The sequence below is a fragment of the Mirounga angustirostris genome, unplaced genomic scaffold, assembly GCF_029215605.1.
Source record: "Mirounga angustirostris isolate CCGP_5_RB_7025 unplaced genomic scaffold, mMirAng1.0.hap1 SCAF_6, whole genome shotgun sequence".
Taxonomy (NCBI): domain Eukaryota; kingdom Metazoa; phylum Chordata; class Mammalia; order Carnivora; family Phocidae; genus Mirounga; species Mirounga angustirostris.
This window is the reverse complement of record NW_026991714.1, coordinates 32,669,621-32,689,611: the sequence shown is the minus strand read 5'-3', so window position 1 is coordinate 32,689,611 and position 19,991 is coordinate 32,669,621. Positions and strand designations below refer to the sequence as shown.

The 19,991-nt window shown below is 43.6% G+C and overlaps 1 protein-coding gene across 1 annotated transcript in view; it reads left to right on the top strand.

Moving 5' to 3' along the window:
- The first annotated feature begins 12,830 nt into the window (after positions 1 to 12,830).
- Positions 12,831 to 19,991, top strand: part of CFHR5 (complement factor H related 5) — a 28,852-nt gene continuing 21,691 nt past the window's right edge. Inside the window, exons 1-4 of the mRNA XM_045876132.2 lie at positions 12,831 to 13,348; positions 16,049 to 16,240; positions 17,349 to 17,525; positions 17,734 to 17,739. Coding sequence (XP_045732088.1) covers positions 13,267 to 13,348; positions 16,049 to 16,240; positions 17,349 to 17,525; positions 17,734 to 17,739 — 457 coding nt within the window. The 5' untranslated portion in view covers positions 12,831 to 13,266. The remainder of the gene's footprint in view (positions 13,349 to 16,048; positions 16,241 to 17,348; positions 17,526 to 17,733; positions 17,740 to 19,991) is intronic.

The window sequence follows — 19,991 nt, the reverse complement described above, 5'->3', positions numbered from 1 at the left end:
GAGTACACCTCTCTTTCCCCCTATATCTAATCAACATAGTCCATTCAACTCACATACCTGTGATATCCTGACCCCTTATCCTTAAATACACCCAACTGCAACCCTTTGCAGAGGCAGATTTGAGAAATTTTCTCCCATTTCCTTGCTTGGTGCCCTGCAATAAAACCCTTTTTCTCTACCATAAAAGCAGCTTCAGTGTTATTTGCCTTGCTGAGCACTAAGCAATGGACTCGTGTTCAGTAACAAAATTGGTGACCAAGAAGGGACTCTGAGTCCTCTCTGGACACCTGTCTATGGTTCACTGCCCCTTGCTTGCCCAGGATTCTGTGAAAGGATCCAGAGCTGCCTGGACCATTGATCCAGGGAGGTGTCTAGGGATTCCCGCATGGTGGGATTGTGTCACCCTTCCGCATTTTAGTTTCATTTTTGTGGTGGAAAAACAGGACTTGATTTGGAAAAAGTCTGTTGTTGAATACTTCATGTGTGACAGCACAGGACAAGTTTTTCTTCTCCTTGATCCTCTTCTAGGGGCCAACTTGATAGAGTTCCACAAGGAAACTTTGACTTCTGAAAGGAAGCCTTTGTTGGGGGAAACCCTGACATCAAGGAAGAGTTAGGGACCCTACCCATAGAAGTTCTCTTGTTTTCTTGTTTCTTGAATTTTTGATAATGTGCATCTAGTTTTGCTAGGATTGTATTAGGCAATATCTTGATTAGGATAAAGGAAGTAAATCAAAACCAAAGCATGGGTAATAGTAATTTGATCTCTTCATGCAGCCCTTTGGTATGCATACTTAAAAACTGGGCAGCTAGTAGTTATGATCCCATGAAAAACAAGATGATATTTTTCTGTAATATTGCTTGGCCACAATGCTCCCTGGACTTAGGAGAAATATGACCTGAAAATGGGCCTTTGGATTATAATACTATTCTCCAGTTAGAATTGTTCTGTAAAAGAGAGAAGAAACGAGATGGATGACATTCTGTCATGCTATCTTTCATGCTGTTATAGCAGAACAAGCTGGTACAGAAGAAACTATATGGTCCAACAGGGGGATAAACCCTCAAAGGTTTTACCAGAGTCTAATGAGTGACAGGATGACCCCTCAACTAATATAGCTGAATTTACCAAAGGCTCCAGTTTGACCTCCATAGGGAGGTGCAGCAGGGGCTTCAGCTGCGCAAACCTCAGAGCCATGGGCTCTAGGGTTCCAGGCTCATAGGAATCAGAACAAAAAGGAATAGTCTCTCCTTCTCATACCCAACAGGGCAGGCAGCAAAATTTGGCCAGGGAGCCACTCAAATTCAGGCAGGGCAATTCCCTTTAAGGCAAGTGCCCATTGGGGAAACAAATAATGGTGATCAACTGACTGAAATGATTTGGGTACATTCCCTTTTTCTCTACTTCCAACTTGCTTAATTGGAAAAATAATACGCCAACATATAGAGATGACCCCAAAGGAATGGAAAACTTGTTCTCCCCAATTTTGCCACCATAACCTCATCCGGGCAAATGTACACAGTTTACTCACCACTCTCCTTATGTCAGAAGAGTGGAGAATGATGTTAGAAGAAGCTGATAAGCTCCAGGCTGACGCTCCAGGCAATTTGATAAGGGCTGCAGCTGCCATGGTGGTGCTGGCGGCTGACCCCAACTGAGATGCAAATGACAGGGGGAATTATGCTGGTGTCCTAGATATTCAAAAGAAACGACAGAGTTTGGAAGGGGCCATAGAGATGTCTATGTCACAACTGGGTGAAATTGCCTTTAAGGTCTTTAATGGCAGAGATCAGGAACAGGAGAAAAAGGAGCGATGCAAGATGAAACACGTGACCTTGCTTGCTACTGCCCTCACACAGGAAGGACAAAGAAGAGGTAACAGACCCAAGGTAAGAATTCCTGGCAAGCAGAATCAGAAGGGGCACACTACAATAGGGCCTTGGCAATGTGCCTATTGTAAACAAGAGAGCCATTGGAAAAAAGAATTGCCCCTAGATTAAATAAAGCTCCTGGGGAAAAAAGGGAGCAAGATCTCATTACTTTTGAAATGTCCCAGCCTACTGAGACTGATCAAGAGTGATGAAGCCCTCACTCTATTACAACCCACAGGCTCCATTAACCTTTCTCACAAGGAGCCCCAGCACAACTGAAAGTGGGAAAATGGATGACTGAGTTTTTGATTGACATAGGCACCACCTATTCTGTATTAAATACTTGCTTAATAAAATTATCCTCCATGAAAGTAACAGGAGTATCAGGAGAACCTTTGCAAAGACTGTTCTTCCAACCCCTAGGTTGTCAAATTCGAAAAACTTCTTTGAAACATAGTTTTTTGTATATGCCTGAGTGCCCCAGTCCACTCTTCAGAAGGGACTTGTGGAATAAGCTCAATACTCAAGTCAGTTTTTTGTCTGGGCGAATAGATACCAAAGTACTACCAGAGAAACTTGTGCATTCCAGGAAATATTACAATAAGGAGAGGAAGAGCTGAAGGACTTGTCAGAAGAGTCTACAAAAGGTAAACCCCAACATCTGGACAGATGGGAGGACTGGATGGGCAAAAACCATAGCACCTATACAGGTGAGGTTTTGTCCTAAGGCAAGGATTCCAAATCTAAAATTGTGTTCCCTAAGGGAATATCTTAAATGAGGTTTGCAGCCTCTGGTGATTGCCTTTTTGGAACAGGACTAATTCAGTCCTGCCACTCACCTCCAACACTCCAATCTTGCTGGTTCAGAAGACTGCACAAAAGAATATCAATTTGTCCAAGACCTCAGAGCAATTAAACAAATAATGGAATATGGTCTCCTGGTGGTACCTAATCCTTATACCTTGCTTATCACCTTGTGTGGAGATTTTCACTGGTTCACTGTGCTCAACTTAAAGTGTGTGTTTATCTGTGTGCCTCTAAGTCCAGAATCTCAAGAACTATTTGCCTCTGAATGGGAAGACTTGAACACTAAGGATAAGCAGCAATATTGCTGGACTGTACTCCCCCAAAGATTTAAGAATGCCCTATTGTTGGTGAGGTTCCGGCTAAAGATCTTAGAGAACTTCAGCTCACAGAGGGTGCCTTGCTTCAATATGTGGATGACATTTTGATAGCCAGTAAGACCAGAGACTAAAGACTATTTTGACTCAGAAATTTCTAGCTGAGATCATATGTATTATATGATCTCACTGATATGAGGAATTCTTAATCTTAGGAAACAAACTGAGGGTTGCTGGCGTGGTGGGGGGTGGGAGGGATGGGGTGGGTGATAGACATTGGGGAGGGTATGTGCTATGGTGAGCGCTGTGAATTGTATAAGACTGATGAATCACAGACCTGTACCTCTGAAAAAAATAATACATTGTATGTTAAAAAAAAAAAAAGGAAGATAGTAGGAAGAGAGAAATGAAGGGGGGGAAATCGGAGGGGGAGATGAACCTTGAGAGACTCTGGACTCTGAGAAACAAACTGAGGGTTCTAGAAGGGAGGGGGTAGGGGGATGGGTTAGCCTGGTGATGGGTATTAAAGAGAGCACGTAATGAATGGAGCACTGGGTGTTACACACAAACAATGAATCATGGAACACTACATCAAAAACTAATGATGTATTCCAGAGTGTAATAAAAAAAAAAAAACTAATGATGTCATGTATGGTGATTAATGTAACATAATAAAATAAAATAAAAATTAAAAAAAAAAAGGAAATTTCTAGCTGACGGGGGATGAGGTATCCAAAAAAGAGGGACAAATTTCTCAACCCTCTGTGAAATATTTGCTGTTTGAATGGTCTTAGAGGCAAAGAAGTTTCCTCCCTAATAGGGAAGAGGCATTAGCCAGGGTTGTGGTACCCACTACCTAGAGGCAACTGTGGAGATTGGCAGAATTCTGCCATATCTAGATTCCCAACTTTGGGTTCACAGCTAAGCCCTTCCATGAAGCCCTCAACTGAGGAAACAATAAACTCTGTAATTAGACAGGAGAATGTCACCAGGCATTCCTCGTTATTAAAAAATTTGTTAAAGGCACCAGCATTGGGACTTCCAGATATAAGAAAGTCCTTTGACTCGTCCATTCATGAAAGACAGAGGGTGAGTCTTAAGAGGGTTAATATAGACTCTTGGTAACATGAGAAGACCAGTTGCCTATGTTTCAAAAAATTGGATATAGTGACATGGGGATTCTGGGATCAGACTGGTTTTCAGGTTTATTTTCATGGATCCTCTAAGGCATTGATGTTACAGGGACTAATAAAAATGGACAGGTCCATATGCATCGTACTAATTATTAGATCTGAAATGACAAAATGTGTGCACGTTGTTCCAAGATGGTCAAAGAAGGAACTAATATCCGAGTTATGCAAAATGTACATGCAGAGCCAGGAATAAGAAAATAATTCCAAGTAAGTGCAAAATAATTTCATTCCTCAAGCCCCAAACTGTACCCCTAAGACCAGCAGGAAGTAGCCAGAGTGGTCATCATCCCATTCCCTCAAGACTGGGGAATGATCTAATGATAGAGGGGACTAAAACCGATATGCTGAGTTAAAAAATGCTTGGCTGTTCTACTCTAGGGAAACTCTGGTTAACCTGATTGATCTATGAGCTTGTTTTGCAAAAGTTGACTGACCACCAGCAAGACTAGCTGAGACTGGAGCAAACCAGGAAGAATTCTTGCAGTTGCACAGAAGGGACCAAGAGTGAACAAAAGTAACTTCTGTTATGACATACTCTGAGATACCCCCCAGTTGTCATGCTTACCCTGCTATTTCATGAACATGTGTCCCATGAAAAGACGGGATTCCTGAATTCCCATACTCAGAAAGGAGCACACCTCCCTTTTCCCATATAACCAATCAGCATATTCCATTCAACCTACATACCCTGTCATCCTGACCCCTTATCCTTAAATACACTCAACTTAAACCCTTTGGGGAGGCAGATTTGAGAAATTTTCTCCCATCTTCTTGCTTGGCACCCTGCAATAAAACCCTTTTTCTCTACCACAAAACCAACATCAGTGTTTGGCTTGCTGTACATTGAGCAATGGGCCCTTGTCCAATAACAAAAAGGATAGTGTAGTGAAGACAGTGTCTCTGGTCCCCCATGAAAATGTAAGATGTTTCCAGTCTCAGACCCCCTAAGCTATTTCATCAGGCAGGTACTACTGGAATGTGACTTTTCCAGGGTTATGAAGCAACAAAGTTCGAGATGACAAAGGTCCCTTTGGGTTGCAACCTCTTATGACAAACCCCTGGCATTACTGGACAGAGTGCTGCTTATAACCTTATATAACCAGTCTATTCAACTGACCACCAAGGTGTACCCTCTGAATGGTAGAGACAAACAGAATATTCTTGTTGGTCACAAAGTCAAGCTCTCAGGACGTAGAATAAGATGAAAGGAAAAACTTCATCTGGTTTTTACAAAGGGAGCCCACAGCAAAGTTTGTCCAAACAGACACCAGTCTGGGGAGAACTGTGAACCCACCAGTCTATGAGCCCAACTTAAACAGCAGGCTGATAGAGCCCATGCCTGCATTCTTTCCCCATAGTAATTCCTATTTATGACAGATGACACAAAGATAAGGGAAAACAGTGACCACCTCAGGGAGGAAATGATCAGTCAAACCAAGACTATTCTACCAAATTTACTAGATTTGCCAAATCCAAGCAACTGATTCCACAAATATTTTCTCCAGCTGATCTAAATTTAGAAAGAGAGAGAAAAAGGACTCTTACCACTTGCAGGTACATTAGACTCCCCCGCCCCAGGCAGAGAGCTAGGGGCTGATGTGGCAAAAATTCCTACCTACTTCCTGCTTTTGTCAGGTGTCTCAGGATCTCTCAGCTGCAGTTGTGTTCAGCCAGGGAATTTTATCCTGCCGATTACACCAAGTGTTGTGGAGGCAAAATATTTCTGTACTCTCCAACATTCTTCTAGCTGGCCTAAGAATTAAATTGACATAAGATAGATTAACAGGAGAAAAAAGCAAAATTTATTTCCTGCTTTCTGGAGACAAAGGGGGGCAATCTGGGTGTCTTTCTTGCACTGTTTCTTACATAACTTTAATTCAAAATTATTAATATGCCAAAGTGGCACATTTTGGGTGGGCTGCCTTGGCCCTCACATGTGCATCTGGGTTGGTTAGGGCTTGGAATAAAGAGGATGCCATGGAACCCCAAGAGACTACTCTTGAGACCTGGATTCTCCATACATTGCAGGTTCTAGGTCTCTGGCTTTCCAAATCTACATGGCCAACAAATGTGCAGCATGTGCCCCAATAGCTGAACTTGGCAGCCAATGACCTTCAGGCATGTGGAGCTGGGCTGGTCCATAATTACTGGCAGAGCTTCCAGGATGAAGGGAGCTCACCCCCGAAATCCTTCTGAGGTATCACCTTTAAACTTGAAACAGTCCCCATTTGACTGCTTGCCTGCCGGATGGGGTCCTGGACTTCTCTAGCAATCAAGACTCCCAGGTCTCTCTTATTAAAGGATACTCCAATCAGACTGCCCAGCCTCACCCTGGCAAGGTATCCAGTTTCCCCAAGTCTTACCTTTGGAGGAAATAGGTGCATATATGAAGGTTAGGGTTTACGATTAGGGAGATGTCTTTGACCCACAAAAGGTCACCATTCCAGGTTCCTGTCTACCCTGACCTTCACAGCCAACACATATGCTGTATGCACCACATCTTGTGCCCATGGGCCCTCCAGCTCAAGAGGGTCCCCAACCACCTACATAGCCTCTTGGGTAGAGGGATCCCTTCCCTGAAAATCTTTCTTACGTGACAGCTTTAAATGGGTGAGAGGCAGTCCTTACTTGGACTGGCTGCCTAATGAGGTCGCAAATCTTTTCCTGAAATCAAGCTTCTGAGGTGTCTTATTGGAGGATGCCCTGGCCATTCTGCCCAGCAACACCCTGCCCAGTCCAACTTCTTCCTGATCTGCCTTCAGGGGAAATAAGTGCATTTGTTTAGGTTAGGGCTTGAAACAAGGCAGGTGACTTGTAACCCCAACAGCCTGATCCTGTAACAGATCTTTGGCTACCCTGGCCTGTGCATACTGCACATGCACAGAATATACCTTTAGCTGGCCTTTGGCAAACCTGGCTCTCCAGCCAGGCCACCACCCACCTCCATAGCCTCTGACATGGAGAGAGCCCACCTTCTGAAAAATGCTCTGAAGCGGCAGCTGCAAATGGGCAACAGTCAGTCCCCATGTGGACCTGCTGCCTGATGGGGTCCAGGGCTGTTTTATGAATCAATACTCCCAGGTGTCTCCTAATGGAAGATACCTTGTCCTACATACCCTGCCCATTCCTGGCAAAGCAGTTGGAAAATGTCCAGTTCTGTCTTCAGGGGGAGTATTATATGATGGATGATAAGTAGCCTTACAATTAACCTGACACTTTGCACCACCGAGTCCACACCTGTGACATGGCCTCTCCTGACACTTGCCCTGTCCCAGGTTCCTGGCTAACCTGACCTCTCATCTTGGCCCGTGCGTGTACAGTAAGTACCACTTCAGCCTCGTGGGGTTGCTGGGGCCCTGCAGCCAAACACCTGCATAGGTTTAGTGTGGGTGGGACCAGCCCCAAACATCACCGTGATGTAGCAGGTACAACCTGGGGGCAGTCCGTCCACATTTGAACTTGCTGCCTGAGTGGGTCCAGGGCTTTTCCTTCCCACAAGGCTCTCAAGAGTCTCTTATTAGATAATACCTGGAAAGAGCTCCTGGCCCTGTACAACCAACCACAGCAGTCCAGCAACCTCGAGCTCTGCCTCAGAGGGGATAGTGCCTGTGGGGAAAGATAGGGATTGCAAGTACCCATACATCTTGTCCCTAAGAGCCACTCCTCTAATCCAGCCTCCCAAGACCAGTGCTCCGTTCCAGGTCCCTGGCTACCCTGAACACTGCTACACATGCAGTTCATCCCCGAGACAGCTGGGAACCTCCAAGGAATGGAAGTTGTACCAGACACCATTACCTGCTTAGGCTACAGTGTGGAGTGTGCCCCCCACCAAATATCACCCCGGGGGCTGCAGCGGCAAATTGGCCACTAACAGTCTCCATTTGGACTTCCTGCCTGAAGGGGTCCTGGGCGTCTTCAGCAACCAGGATTCCAGGTGTCTCTTGCTAGATAACACCCCAATGAGAAAACCCAGCCCCGCCCAGACAAGGCAGACCGGTATCCTCCAGCTCTGTCTTCAAAGGAAGCCTGTGTATTTGCATGGGTTACAGTTTGAATTGAGGCACATGCCTTTTGTCCACACCATCCTATTCCTTGACATGGCCTACCTGGATCCATACCCTTCTGCAAGTTCCTGGCTACCTTGAACTGCTTTGACCATGCACGGGCTTTCATGCTGTTCATAGCCTGAGGCAGCTGGGCCCCTCCAGGCTAATGGGGCAGGGCCCAGCCCCTAAATCACCTGGAGGCAGAAGCCACAAATTGGCCACTGTCAGTCTTGATTTGAACTTGCTGACTGTAAGGGTTCCAGGGTTTGTCACCAAGCAGGACTCCCGGGTATCTCTTATTAGATGACAGATACCCAAGCTGGCCTGCTCAGCGTTGCCCTAAGAAAGGAGGGCAGTATCCTCCAGATTTACTTGCAGGGGGAATATGCCCTAGGGAGATGTCATGGACACCCTAGAGTTCATTCTTGAAACCAGGCCTCTCCAGACACTTGTCCTGCTGCGGGTCCCCAGCTTCCCTGACTTGTGTGACTTGCACTGTGCAGTATGCACTCGGGTAGTCAGTTTGGGGGCAGCATAGGTCCTCCAGCCGGGGCCAGTATCCAACCACCTGCATAGCCTCCAGGACAAAGGAGCCCAACCCTGAAAATCTTTCTAAGGCAGCAGCTTTAAATTGATAATGGCCCCCATTTGGATTGGCTGCCTGGTGGGGTACCTGGCTCCTCCAACAATCAAGGCTCCAAGTATCTCTTATTGGAGAGTGAACTGGCCATCAGGCATAGCCCAGGCAAGGCCAATCAGATTTCCCCAGCTCTGCCTTCCAGGGCAATGTGCACATCTGGGTAGCTTAAGTCTTGGAAACAGGTAGATGCCAGGTACTTCTGATAGCCTGCTCTTGTGCCTCAACAGTGGGGGGCACCAAACCCACCTCCCGAAAATTGCTCTGTAACAGCCATGGAGAAGGGCAACAGTTAGTCCTCACGTTGACTTACTGCATGCTGAAGTCCTGGGCTTCTGCGTCCATCAAAGTTCCCAGGAGTCTCTTATTGCAGGATACCCCTACCATCCCATTGATCTAGCCCTGCAAGGGAGTCCAGACTATTCAAAGTCTGCCTTCACCTGGAATATGCACGTTTGTATCCCAATCACTACCTGAAAACTGGAAATCACTCTGAGCTGCTGAAATGAGCGACGGTCAATCCCATGTGGCCTTACTGTCCTGAGGTCTGGGCTTCTGCATCAATCACCCTTCCCAGGTGTCTCTTATTGGGGGAAACTCCAGATTTCTCAAGGACTGCCTTCAGTGAGAATATGCACAATTCTGTAGGGTAGGGCTTGGAATTAGGCAGATGCTTTGTAACTTCAAGAGCCTGCTCCCCTGACCTGGCATCTCCAGATGCTTGCCCTGTTCCAGGTCCCTGGCTCCCCTGACCTACACCCCCATGCAGGCACATGCATATCCTGTAAGCCAATCTTGGGCAGACCCAGCCCTCAAAGCCTGTGAAACCCTGGCTAGGCCCTCACCACTTACATAGCGTCCCGTGAGAAGGGAGCCTACCTTAAGAAAATCGCTTCTAGTTGACCCCTACTAATGGGAGATGGTCCCCATGTGGACGTGCTTCTGGATGGGGTCTTGAGCTTCTTTAGGAACCAGGACACCCTGATGTCTCCAAATGGAAGATACCCCGTCCTGTGGGCCTGGTCCCTCCCCAGCGAGGCTGTTGAAAATCCTCCAGTTGCGCTCTGTTCCAGATCCCAGGCCAAATTAACCTTGGAGACCCGCGCATGCGCAGTTGGCACACTACAGTTGGCCTTGGGCTGCAGGGGGCACTCCAGGCCTGTGGAACTCCAGCCGGAACCCAGGCACCTGAATGACCTCAGGGTGGAGGGAGCCCCACCCCCTGAAAATCTTTCTGAGGCAGCAGCTTAAAACAGTCCGCATTGCTTCCATTTGCATTGGCTTCCTGATGGGGTATCAGGCTGCTCTAGCCATCAGGGCTCATCAGGTGTTTCTTATTGGAGGATCCTCGGGTCATCTAGCCTAGCCTTGCCCAGGCAAGGCCAACCTTATTTCTGCAGCTCCGCCTACAGGGGGAATATATGCATTTGTGGAGGCTAAGCCTTGGAATTAGATGGATGCCAGGTTCCCTAATAGCCCCCTCCTGAGACCCGCCACACCTGCCATCGCCCATGTCAGGGTCCCTTTCCGCCCTGACCTGCAATGTCAGCCAACCCTTGGCTTTGGGGGCCCTCAGAGGCCTGTGGAGCTCAAGCCAGTCCTCAAATACCCACTAGCTGCCAGCGTGGGGAGAGCCTGAAATTCTTTCTGAGGCTTCAGCTTTAACTGCTGACTGTTCGTTCCCATTGGAAGTGGCTGCCCAATGGCTTCTCCAGCAATTAAGGATCCCAGGTGTCTCTTATTACGGGGTTCCTCGACCCCCCTTCTTGCCCCACTGAGGCAGGGCAGTGCAGATTCTTCCAGCTCTGCCTTCAGGGAGAATATGTGCCTTTTTGTCTGTTAAGCCTTGGTATCGGGCAGATGCCAGGTATCCCAGTTGCCCCCTCCTGTGACCCAGCCTCAGCCAACATCGCCCAGTTCCAGGTCCCTGGATACCCTGGCTACTTGGACTTGCATGGCCTGTGCTTGAGTGGTCCATATTCTGTTAGGTGGCTTCTGGCTGTCAGGGCCCTCTCTGCCTGTGGAGGTCAGGCGGGTCCCGAAACACCTGCTGGCCTGCAGTGTGGAGACAGCCACCCCTACTAAAATCATCCTGAGGCTCCAGCTTAAACTAGAGACAATGAGCCCCCATTTGGACTAGCTGCCTGTTGGGGTATTTGGCTTCTCTAGCAACCAGAGCTCCCAAGGGGGGTCTCTTACTGGAGGAAGCATGACCTCTATATGGTCCATGCAGGGCAAGGCAATCCAGACTACTTTAGCTATGCCTTCAGAGGGAATATTTACATTTGCATAGGTTGGGGCTTAGAATTAGGCAGATTCTTTGTACCCCAAGAGCATGCTCCTGGAACTTGGGATCTCTGGACGCTTGCCTTCTTTTCCAGGTCCCTGACTACCCTTACCTGGGAGGCCTGCACATGGCCAGTATGTACCCTAAAAGCTGGCTTTGGGCAGACCCTGCCCTCTAAGCCTGTGGAATTCAGGCCTCCGCTACCAGCATCATCCCTGGTGTGGAGGGAGCCCACCTTTTGAAAATCGCTCTGAGCCAATAGGTGCGAAAGGGCAACAGGCAGTCAGCATGCAGACTTACTGCCTGCCAGGCTCTAGGGCTTCTGTAGGAATCAGGACTCCCCTGGGTCTCCATACGGCGGATACCCTGTGCTGCCAGGCAGGCCATTTCCTAGTAAGGCAGTTGAAAAACCTGCAGCTCTTCTTTTGGGGAGGATGTTCCATAATGCGTAGGTAGGCCTTGTTCATTAGGCTGATACCCCGTACCCCCACTAGCTCTCCCCTGTGATGCGCCTCGCCCACCATTGCCTGTTGCAGGTCTCCTTCCTGCCTCAACTTCCAGGCCTGCTCATGTGTACTTGTATCCTGTCACCCAGCCTTGGGCTGCCGGGGCACCCCAATGACCTCAGTGCCCTCCGAGTAGGAGCCCACCCACGGAAAGTCTTTCTGAGACGCCAGCTCTAACCTGACAACAGTGTCCCCATTTGGACTGGCTGTCTGATGGGGTCCTGATGTTCATCAGCAACCAGGGGCCCCCAGGTATCTGAGAGTGCCCTGGTCAGCGCTCCTGGCCCCACTCTGCCCAAACAGTCCTGATGCCCCCAGCTCTGCCCCCAATGGGAATATGCACATTTGTGTCGGTTAAGCCTTGGAGTTAGTCAACCCATAATGGGTCAGAGGTTATGTTTAAACACATCGACCCACTAAACATCCTACCTTTTGTCTCTGAAACTGTTATGTGGGTTAGGAAATGCTTTCAATGTTCAGGGAGTGTACAAGCCTGCTCCACATTTAACCAGGGACTAGCAGGTCACAGGGCCCTCTCTGATTTCTCTGGGCACAGTTGTTCTATGTCCAGTGACTTCTGGACCACCAGCAGTAAGTGTTATCTTAGTGGGGTCCTTTTTGCCTTTTTCCTCCAAATTTCCCTGTTAAATTTCCAGCTAGCCTGCCATTTTGTTACTTGCCCCAACAGTATCATGTAGACATTAGCCTTCCTGGATTGTTTCCCACTATAATCTCTATTGTATTTAACAGTGTCATTGGGTGTGGATGTTTTCCAAGATCTGCTACAAAGTCATCCTGCACGAGAAGGGCAGCAAAGCCACCAGTCACAAGGCCTGCCTGCCCATCTGAGTCAAACGTGTGAGCCACAGAAGGATGGGAGTAGCCACTCTTTTTTTAGTGAGACTTACGGAGATTTTCTTTAATAAACATTTCTCAACAGTATGCTCTTTGGCCAATTTACAGAAACTATAAATGGTTATTTTTTTTAATAATTTTGTCCAGTTTTATTTCTGCCTTTTGGAAAGGGAATCTACCACACTCCTGTCCTAGCCATTCTTGCCAGTCCCACCTAAAGGAGTTTGAAATACACTTTGTTCAAAAATTTCAGGAAGCGTTATTTCACAAAATTATTCTTGACTACATTTAAAAAAATATCTACAAATGTATAACAATTATTAAGAGGGAGCCTGATTCCTAGTGCCAGTTTGAAGAGGAATTTATAATAACGAAAGATGGACATGACATTAGAATGACCTACACTTGGTTGCCTTCTCAAATGCTGACCTCATGGCTAGCAAGAAGAGAGGCAAGGGAGGGCTTCATTTCCCCTCCTCCGAGGTCCATTTCTGAGTGCGTCAAACGTAGAAACTTTGTAACTGCAGCAAGGAAGTTGCCCAGCTATTTAGAGTCTTGATGTGAAAACAGAATAAGAGATTATTTAGTTTTTTCGCACTACCCTGTGTGAACTTTGATATTTACAGAAAGTATTTCACTACACCAGCTTCCTGGCACTGAATGCACTGAAATTCAAAAGTCATGCGTATCACCCCAAATGAAAGCAAGATTTGGAGCAAGACCACCATTGTTGGACCATTTCGAAGTATATGTGCTCAGGAGAATCTAGCATGCTGCTTTTAATTAATGCCATTCTAATCTTCTGGATTTCTACTGTCGGGATGCAAGGTAAGTTGAAAACACGAAAGCAGACCTGAATATTTAGTTCCTCTCTCATATGTGTGTGTTGGGTGTGTATTAGTGTGTATGTTTTAAAATGAATAAATAGGTAAGAACATTTTAAATAAAGGCTTATAATTTAATCTATTTTATCAAAATGTTTTCTAATATGAAATTAAGAGAAAATAGAATGAAATTATTTTCTCTGTCCGTGTGAATAGCCACCAAATACAACATTTGGAGAGGAATTACAGGATGAAAAAGCTGCATATAATAAAGTCAAAAGGGTTAAGTACCAGTGTAATTCTCCATAAACTCTGCAATGCCACTGGCCAGAAAAAGCATCCCAAGAAAATCTGGACACCTTCAAAATATTTGCATTTTCATAGATTTGTTAATTTAAGATTTAAATATTATTAAACCAGGAAATTCCTTTTTCAATCTAATTATCATTCAACGAAGGGGAATCTCTTTTACTAAAACAGTGCAGTATATACTAATTTTTGTGTGTAATAAGCCAGTGAAATGTCAATGAGTTGTTATCTTTTTTTTTTTTTTTTTGGTTGTTACTTGCTTTTCTGAGCTCTTCAGCAAATGTTAAAAGTGAAAAGAAATTGTCCATCCTTTATTAAAACTATAAACCACATCTTACAATATTTTAAAAACTGTCTCATCTTATTTCATGTTGAAATAAAAATCATCATATCCAAATAATTGCAAACAAAACCTCTAACAAGATCCAAGACCACTGATTAGACCACATGTGGAAGTGGAGTTTCAGTCCTACCTTTTATTGTTTGATTTCCAGAAGGGATTTATTTTGCTATTGTGTTGCTTGCTAATTTTTGCATATAATGGACGTTCTTTGGGGAAAGTTTCTCTTTAATCCTAACTTGAGAAAAATAGGAACATTAAAAATGCTTTACTTTTTAAGAGCCACCCTCATAAAAGTTATAAAACCTTATTTCTATAGACTGGAAACTCCTTTTGTTTGTTACTACTTTTAACATTGAGATAGACTCACAGGAGAGCAATTAGCTGATGGGGGTAAAAGTACAACAGGCATTGCTTAATTAAAAATTAAAAATTAAATTAAAATTAATTAAAAGTACCAAATTCTCTGATTAGACTGTACAACAGCCTCACTGAAGAACTGTATAAATAGGTGTATTTGATTTTTTTTTAACCCGTGTGTCTGATAAATATTGTTTTAAACATCTGTTAGTGATGGCATTAAGAGAGGATTTCTAAATGGGCAAAAAGCAGGGAAAAGAAGTGTAAAATATGAGAATAATATGTAGAATTTTTACAACCCAGAGCCCAGAAAAAAGATATTCAAACTTCAAACTAGTCTCTGGAGAACCCTCAGTGAAGCTCTATCCAGAATTTGTGTCGCTGTTAAATGGCTTCTAATTTTGTGTTGCAGTTAGGCTGAGGTGCGTGTTGAGGTGCTCTGGTCCCAGAGCAAAAACAGCGCGTTAAAGTCACGCTTATATAAGAACCCTGCATACGTTCCATAGTGAAATACTGATCGAGCACTATATTATGCTGCATGTTGCAGCAAAGAAGCTCAAAAGAAATGAGAACTCTGTGCCTCACTACAGCTTTGAGTGTCCTTGGAGGAAAGCAAAACGTGTCAATAAGTAAATAGATTGCAAGACTATGTGCGTCTATGTAGATACGTGTGATACATGTGTGTATATATATGAGGGTGTGTCTCGATTTCATTGGAAATGTAGTCATGAGCTTTTATCAGAATGTAGAGACAGCAGACATCATCTCCCACTTTTGGAGGGGGTGACTGGCTAAGGGAGGTCTGCCAAGAGAAGTTAACTTTCAGAAGTATCACATCGCTGTGCGCACAATGAATATTTTTGCTAAATGTTGCAGAATGAGTGTTGAAGGATAGGTAGAAGGGGGACGACTGGAGAATGGAAGGGACGTTATTCTGCATAGCAAAGTATACATAGGTAGAAATGCATGGAAATGCATGAGGGGAGCGTAAAGCAGGTCTGGAAAAAGAATTAGGGAGGTGTGACTGTCAATGTTTAATGGCGGGTCTTTTCCTCCGCCTCGTATCAAATTGTAAACAGATAAGTAACCCCAGGTTTCGCAGGTTAAAAAGCACAGGAATCACTAGTGTGAAATATTGTGCCACACGGAAAGTCACCTCTAGGCAAAGGCAAAAGAGAGTTTCCCGAGGTAACTGGCTGGTGAGCTGAGTTTCTGGAAGTTGTTTTCTTTATTCACATAAGGAGAAAACAAAACTGCTTCATCCTCCCAGCACCGGGAAAAACCAGACAGCACAGAGACTGAATCAGAGTAGAGAAAGGAAAGGCCCGGGGAGCCCGCACGACTCCGTCCCTGCCTGCCAGCTCGCGGTGTGCACCCGCGACCTGCTCCCCTCGGCCGCCGCTCATAGATCGCTGCGTGGGATTCTCTTCGCGAAGTTACTGCGGAAGCGAGTTTATTCCACGTGACTCCAAACATAAATCTCATGTTCATCGACAACGGACTTTTCAAATACTCTTGTACTCTTAATTAGAGACCGTTTTTCGTTCTCGACTGATTAGAACACCGGAAGGCATGTAAGGTAGAGGAACTTGAGCTGGATGAAAGAAAAAAAAAATCAAAGAGATGATTAAAAGATGACTTAATGATTCACTAATGTAGGTTAATTCTTCAGTTTTGTTTTATTTTTCCCAGCGTTTTCCTATTGTGGTTTTCCAAAAATAAACCACGGAATTATATATGGTAAAGAGTACGATGAGGAGCCTTCCCTAATTACTGTTGGGGAAATTTATTATTATTCTTGTGAATATAATTTTACATCTCCTTCACGATCCTTTTGGACTCGCATAATCTGCACAGAAGAAGGATGGTCACCAACACCCAAGTGTCTCAGTGAGTAAATGCCCTGATCAGTAGATGTGGATGCATCATTCAGTAAATAGAGATGTACCAGATGTGACGTCAGGCCCTTGGCAGGCAATCACAGGGATCAGGACTAGCCAGCGAAGATGAGAAATGTAGTCCTTTCTTGAGAAGCCCTTTATGAAAACCAAATGAAGAATAGATATGTGAACTTTCTCGTGTTACTTAGAAGTGCTTTACACATTTTAATTTTAAACTGATGATTTATGTATTTGACTATTAATATGTATTCCCTAATATTTGTTTGGTATTAGCCTGGGCATATTTTTCCTTTAAAACAAATCTTTTTACATACACATTCTGTTTTGAAACTTACCATTCTCTTGAGTATTGAAAAGATTGTGTAAGTGTAAATATTTTCACTTTCATATTTTCCGTAAAACACGTCTTTTTTTCTTACAGTGATATCTATATTAATCCTTAAGTGAATGTGATGAGCAGACTCAAGAGAGAATAGGTATATTAAGCAAAAAAGCAATGGGGGGTGCCTGGGTGGCTCAGTTGGTTAAGTATCCGATGCTTGATTTCGGCTCAGATCATGATCTTAGGGTCATGAGCTCAAGCGCCGTGCTGGGCTCTGTGCTCATCGAGAAGTCTGCTTGTCCCTCTCCCTCTGCCCACCCCCCACTCTCTCTCTATCTCAAATAAATAAATAAAATCTAAAAAAAAGAAAAAAACAACGGCAGGCAGAAAATATGAGCCAACAGAGGAGACAGTAGTGGTCTTTCTCCTTCTGTAAGAAACATTTATGAGAATTAAGAGAGAAATGGATATATTAAAATCTAATTTTGTACCTAGAAAAGTTTATAAAAATCAAATATTTTTTGTAAAAACCATAGAACAGAATGAAATGTTAATTTACTTCTGTAAATTAAATATCTTCTTCTAAATTACTTCTGTAAAGTAATATCATATATATAGTAGCATGATCAGAGTTCTTTAGAAATTTTGTTTTCATACCTGATTTCAGTTTTGAAAGTTTGCCATTCTTCTTAAAATACTGTAAAAAGGAAATTTAGGTTTTTTGTTTTTTTTTTACCACTTCCATCTTGTACATTAAACAATTTTTGGTTCTTAGGACTGTGTTTCTTTCCTTCTGTGGAAAATGGTCATTCTGCATCTTCAGGACAAACACACCTGGAAGGTGACACTGTACAAATTTTCTGTGATGTCGGCTACAGCCTTCCTGGTAATAGTGACACCATTTCATGTTTGGAAGATGGCTGGTCTTCTCCTCCCAAATGCAGCTCCACCAGTAAGTAAAATGCTGTCCTTTCACATCCTGACATGTGATGTGATTTTTTAAAAAATATATCTATTGTCAGGGGCTAAATGTAGGTATCACCACTGGCTTTTATCATTATGCATTTGTTTTTCAGTTCCAGTTGAGTCTGATAGATATACAAATAGCATAGTTTGCCTGCCTACACGAATCTGGTGCATGCAATAAATAGAAATATTAGAAGGCAGTCCCTTTATGTTAAAGGAACACCCATTTATTGCTTACATGAAAATTATCAGGTTAGTTGGAAATCAACTTTATTTAAAACTGGAGTATTAAACTGAAAATAGACTATTTAAGTGAACGTAAGTCCAATCCTAGTTAAAATGTCTTATGAATAAGACAGTTTTTTATTTTTTTTAAAGATTTTATTTATTTATTTGAGAGAGAGAATGAGATAGAGAGAGCATGAGAGGGGGGAGGGTCAGAGGGAGAAGCAGACTCCCCGCTGAGCAGGGAGCCCGATGCGGGACTCGATCCCGGGACTCCAGGATCATGACCTGAGCCGAAGGCAGTCGCTTAACCAACTGAGCCATCCAGGCGCCCCAATAAGACAGTTTTTTATAGTTATTTTATGTGTATATTAAATTCATAGGCTTAATTCAATAAACCATCAGTTTCTATGTTTAAAATATTTTGTACCTGTGAGCATTATGCTTATTTGTCAGTGGCTTTGGAAAACAACTCCTTAAGATACTGTATAATATGAAGGCATCTCCCAGACCTGGGTGAACACTTGCAATTCTTCATCTTTACAACTCTTCTGGCAATCATTCTTAAGATAATTCATGGAATTCCAGCCTATGCTTGCACAGCTTAGTACTCAACCAAAGACTCAAGAACACTCTTCAGAAAACTTCTCTAGCTCTTTCTCCTCATAATACCCTCTCTCTGTTACTCTGCCCTGTAAACTCTAGCCATTCTAGCCACCATGGTCTCTAATACTGTGATCTTGCTCTTCTCAGTTCAGGAAGACCCCTGGACTCTGCATAGCTTCCCCCACACCCCTTGCCCCCACAACACAGTCTGGAAAGTGCTCTCCTAGTAGAAAGCTGAAACAGTCATAGACTGTGCGTTTGGGTTTGGGTGCCCCCCCCCCGCCTTTTTTTATCATCACAGACTTGCACTGCATAGTTTCCAGTCTTTTAGAGATATGTTTTGTATGGTCTTCTAATGTTTTTTCTGATAGGAGGGTATGCTGTTACCAGCTAATCTATCTTATCAGGAAATGAAGCCTAATGATACGCTTTTTTAAAAAAATGTTATTCCAGAACTTCATTATTTAAATTTAAACTTCTAGAAAATAGAGTCTTTTTAAAGCAGCTTGAATTAAAATGCTTACTCAGTTACCAGTTAGGCCACAATCTCTTTCAATTACAAGGGGCTTACAAGTGACGAATACTTACAGAAAAATAACAAAAGAACACATCTATTGACTTCCTACCTGAAATGTCCAGTGGTTGAACAGGGTTCATGATTTATAAGGCTTCAGTTATGGTATAAATATTTCATTGTCATCTCCATCTCGAGAACCATCTCTCTTCATTTTGTGGGATAATGGCAATTGTCAGCCCAACAATTGTATTTTAGAGGCCTGACAACTCAGTTTGACCAGTAGTAATCCACACAAGCTGGCTCCTGAGTACATTTTGTGAGACTTCATTAGCCTCTGAAAAATTCTGTGTATCCAGGGTTAGGTGTTGGATCAAGAACACCATGGAAAGTCAATGACATTCAGGCAACTGGATTCCGACATGGGTTCTGAGAAAAATCACCTCTGTGTCCATGAGTAAATGATCACCTATTTGAGCTAAGGTCACTGATCCACAAAATTAGTTATGTTAAACTCTCTAGGTAACAATGATTAAAACATAACAATTTTTCTTTAAATCCCTAAATTGTTTCCATGTGTGGTGGAAGCTCTTATTTTCTACCAACTGTGTTATATTTATGGACAAATATTTAGTGAGAAATGGCTTTTAACAAGAATTAGAGTGATAAAGGAAGAAATAAAGACTGGATAACGAAATGGTGGAGAGAGATTCAGAAAGATGAAAAAATAGGAGTACAGAAAAAGAATAGAGAAAAATAAATATCTAGAACAAGAGTTCTAAACTTTTTTGGAAGCTTGCACACCTTTTGTTCCCCAAAATAAGCTGCGGGAATGCTGATAAAATCATTAATCACTTCATTAAATCAATCATGATATACATATGCTTTTAAATTTTGTGGCAGTGTTAACATTGTAAATCACATGTTTTAAAAAAATATATTGACTTTACTCTTAATGCTACAGTCTTAAGAAGTCATCCATATTATTCATATTTAAGCAACTTCATGTCTTTAGGAAAGTAATATGCAAGTAAATTAAATTTTAAATTTTAGTAATTCTATCAGAAGGATGTTGCCACTGACTTGTCCTTTTAGATGATTTTAAAA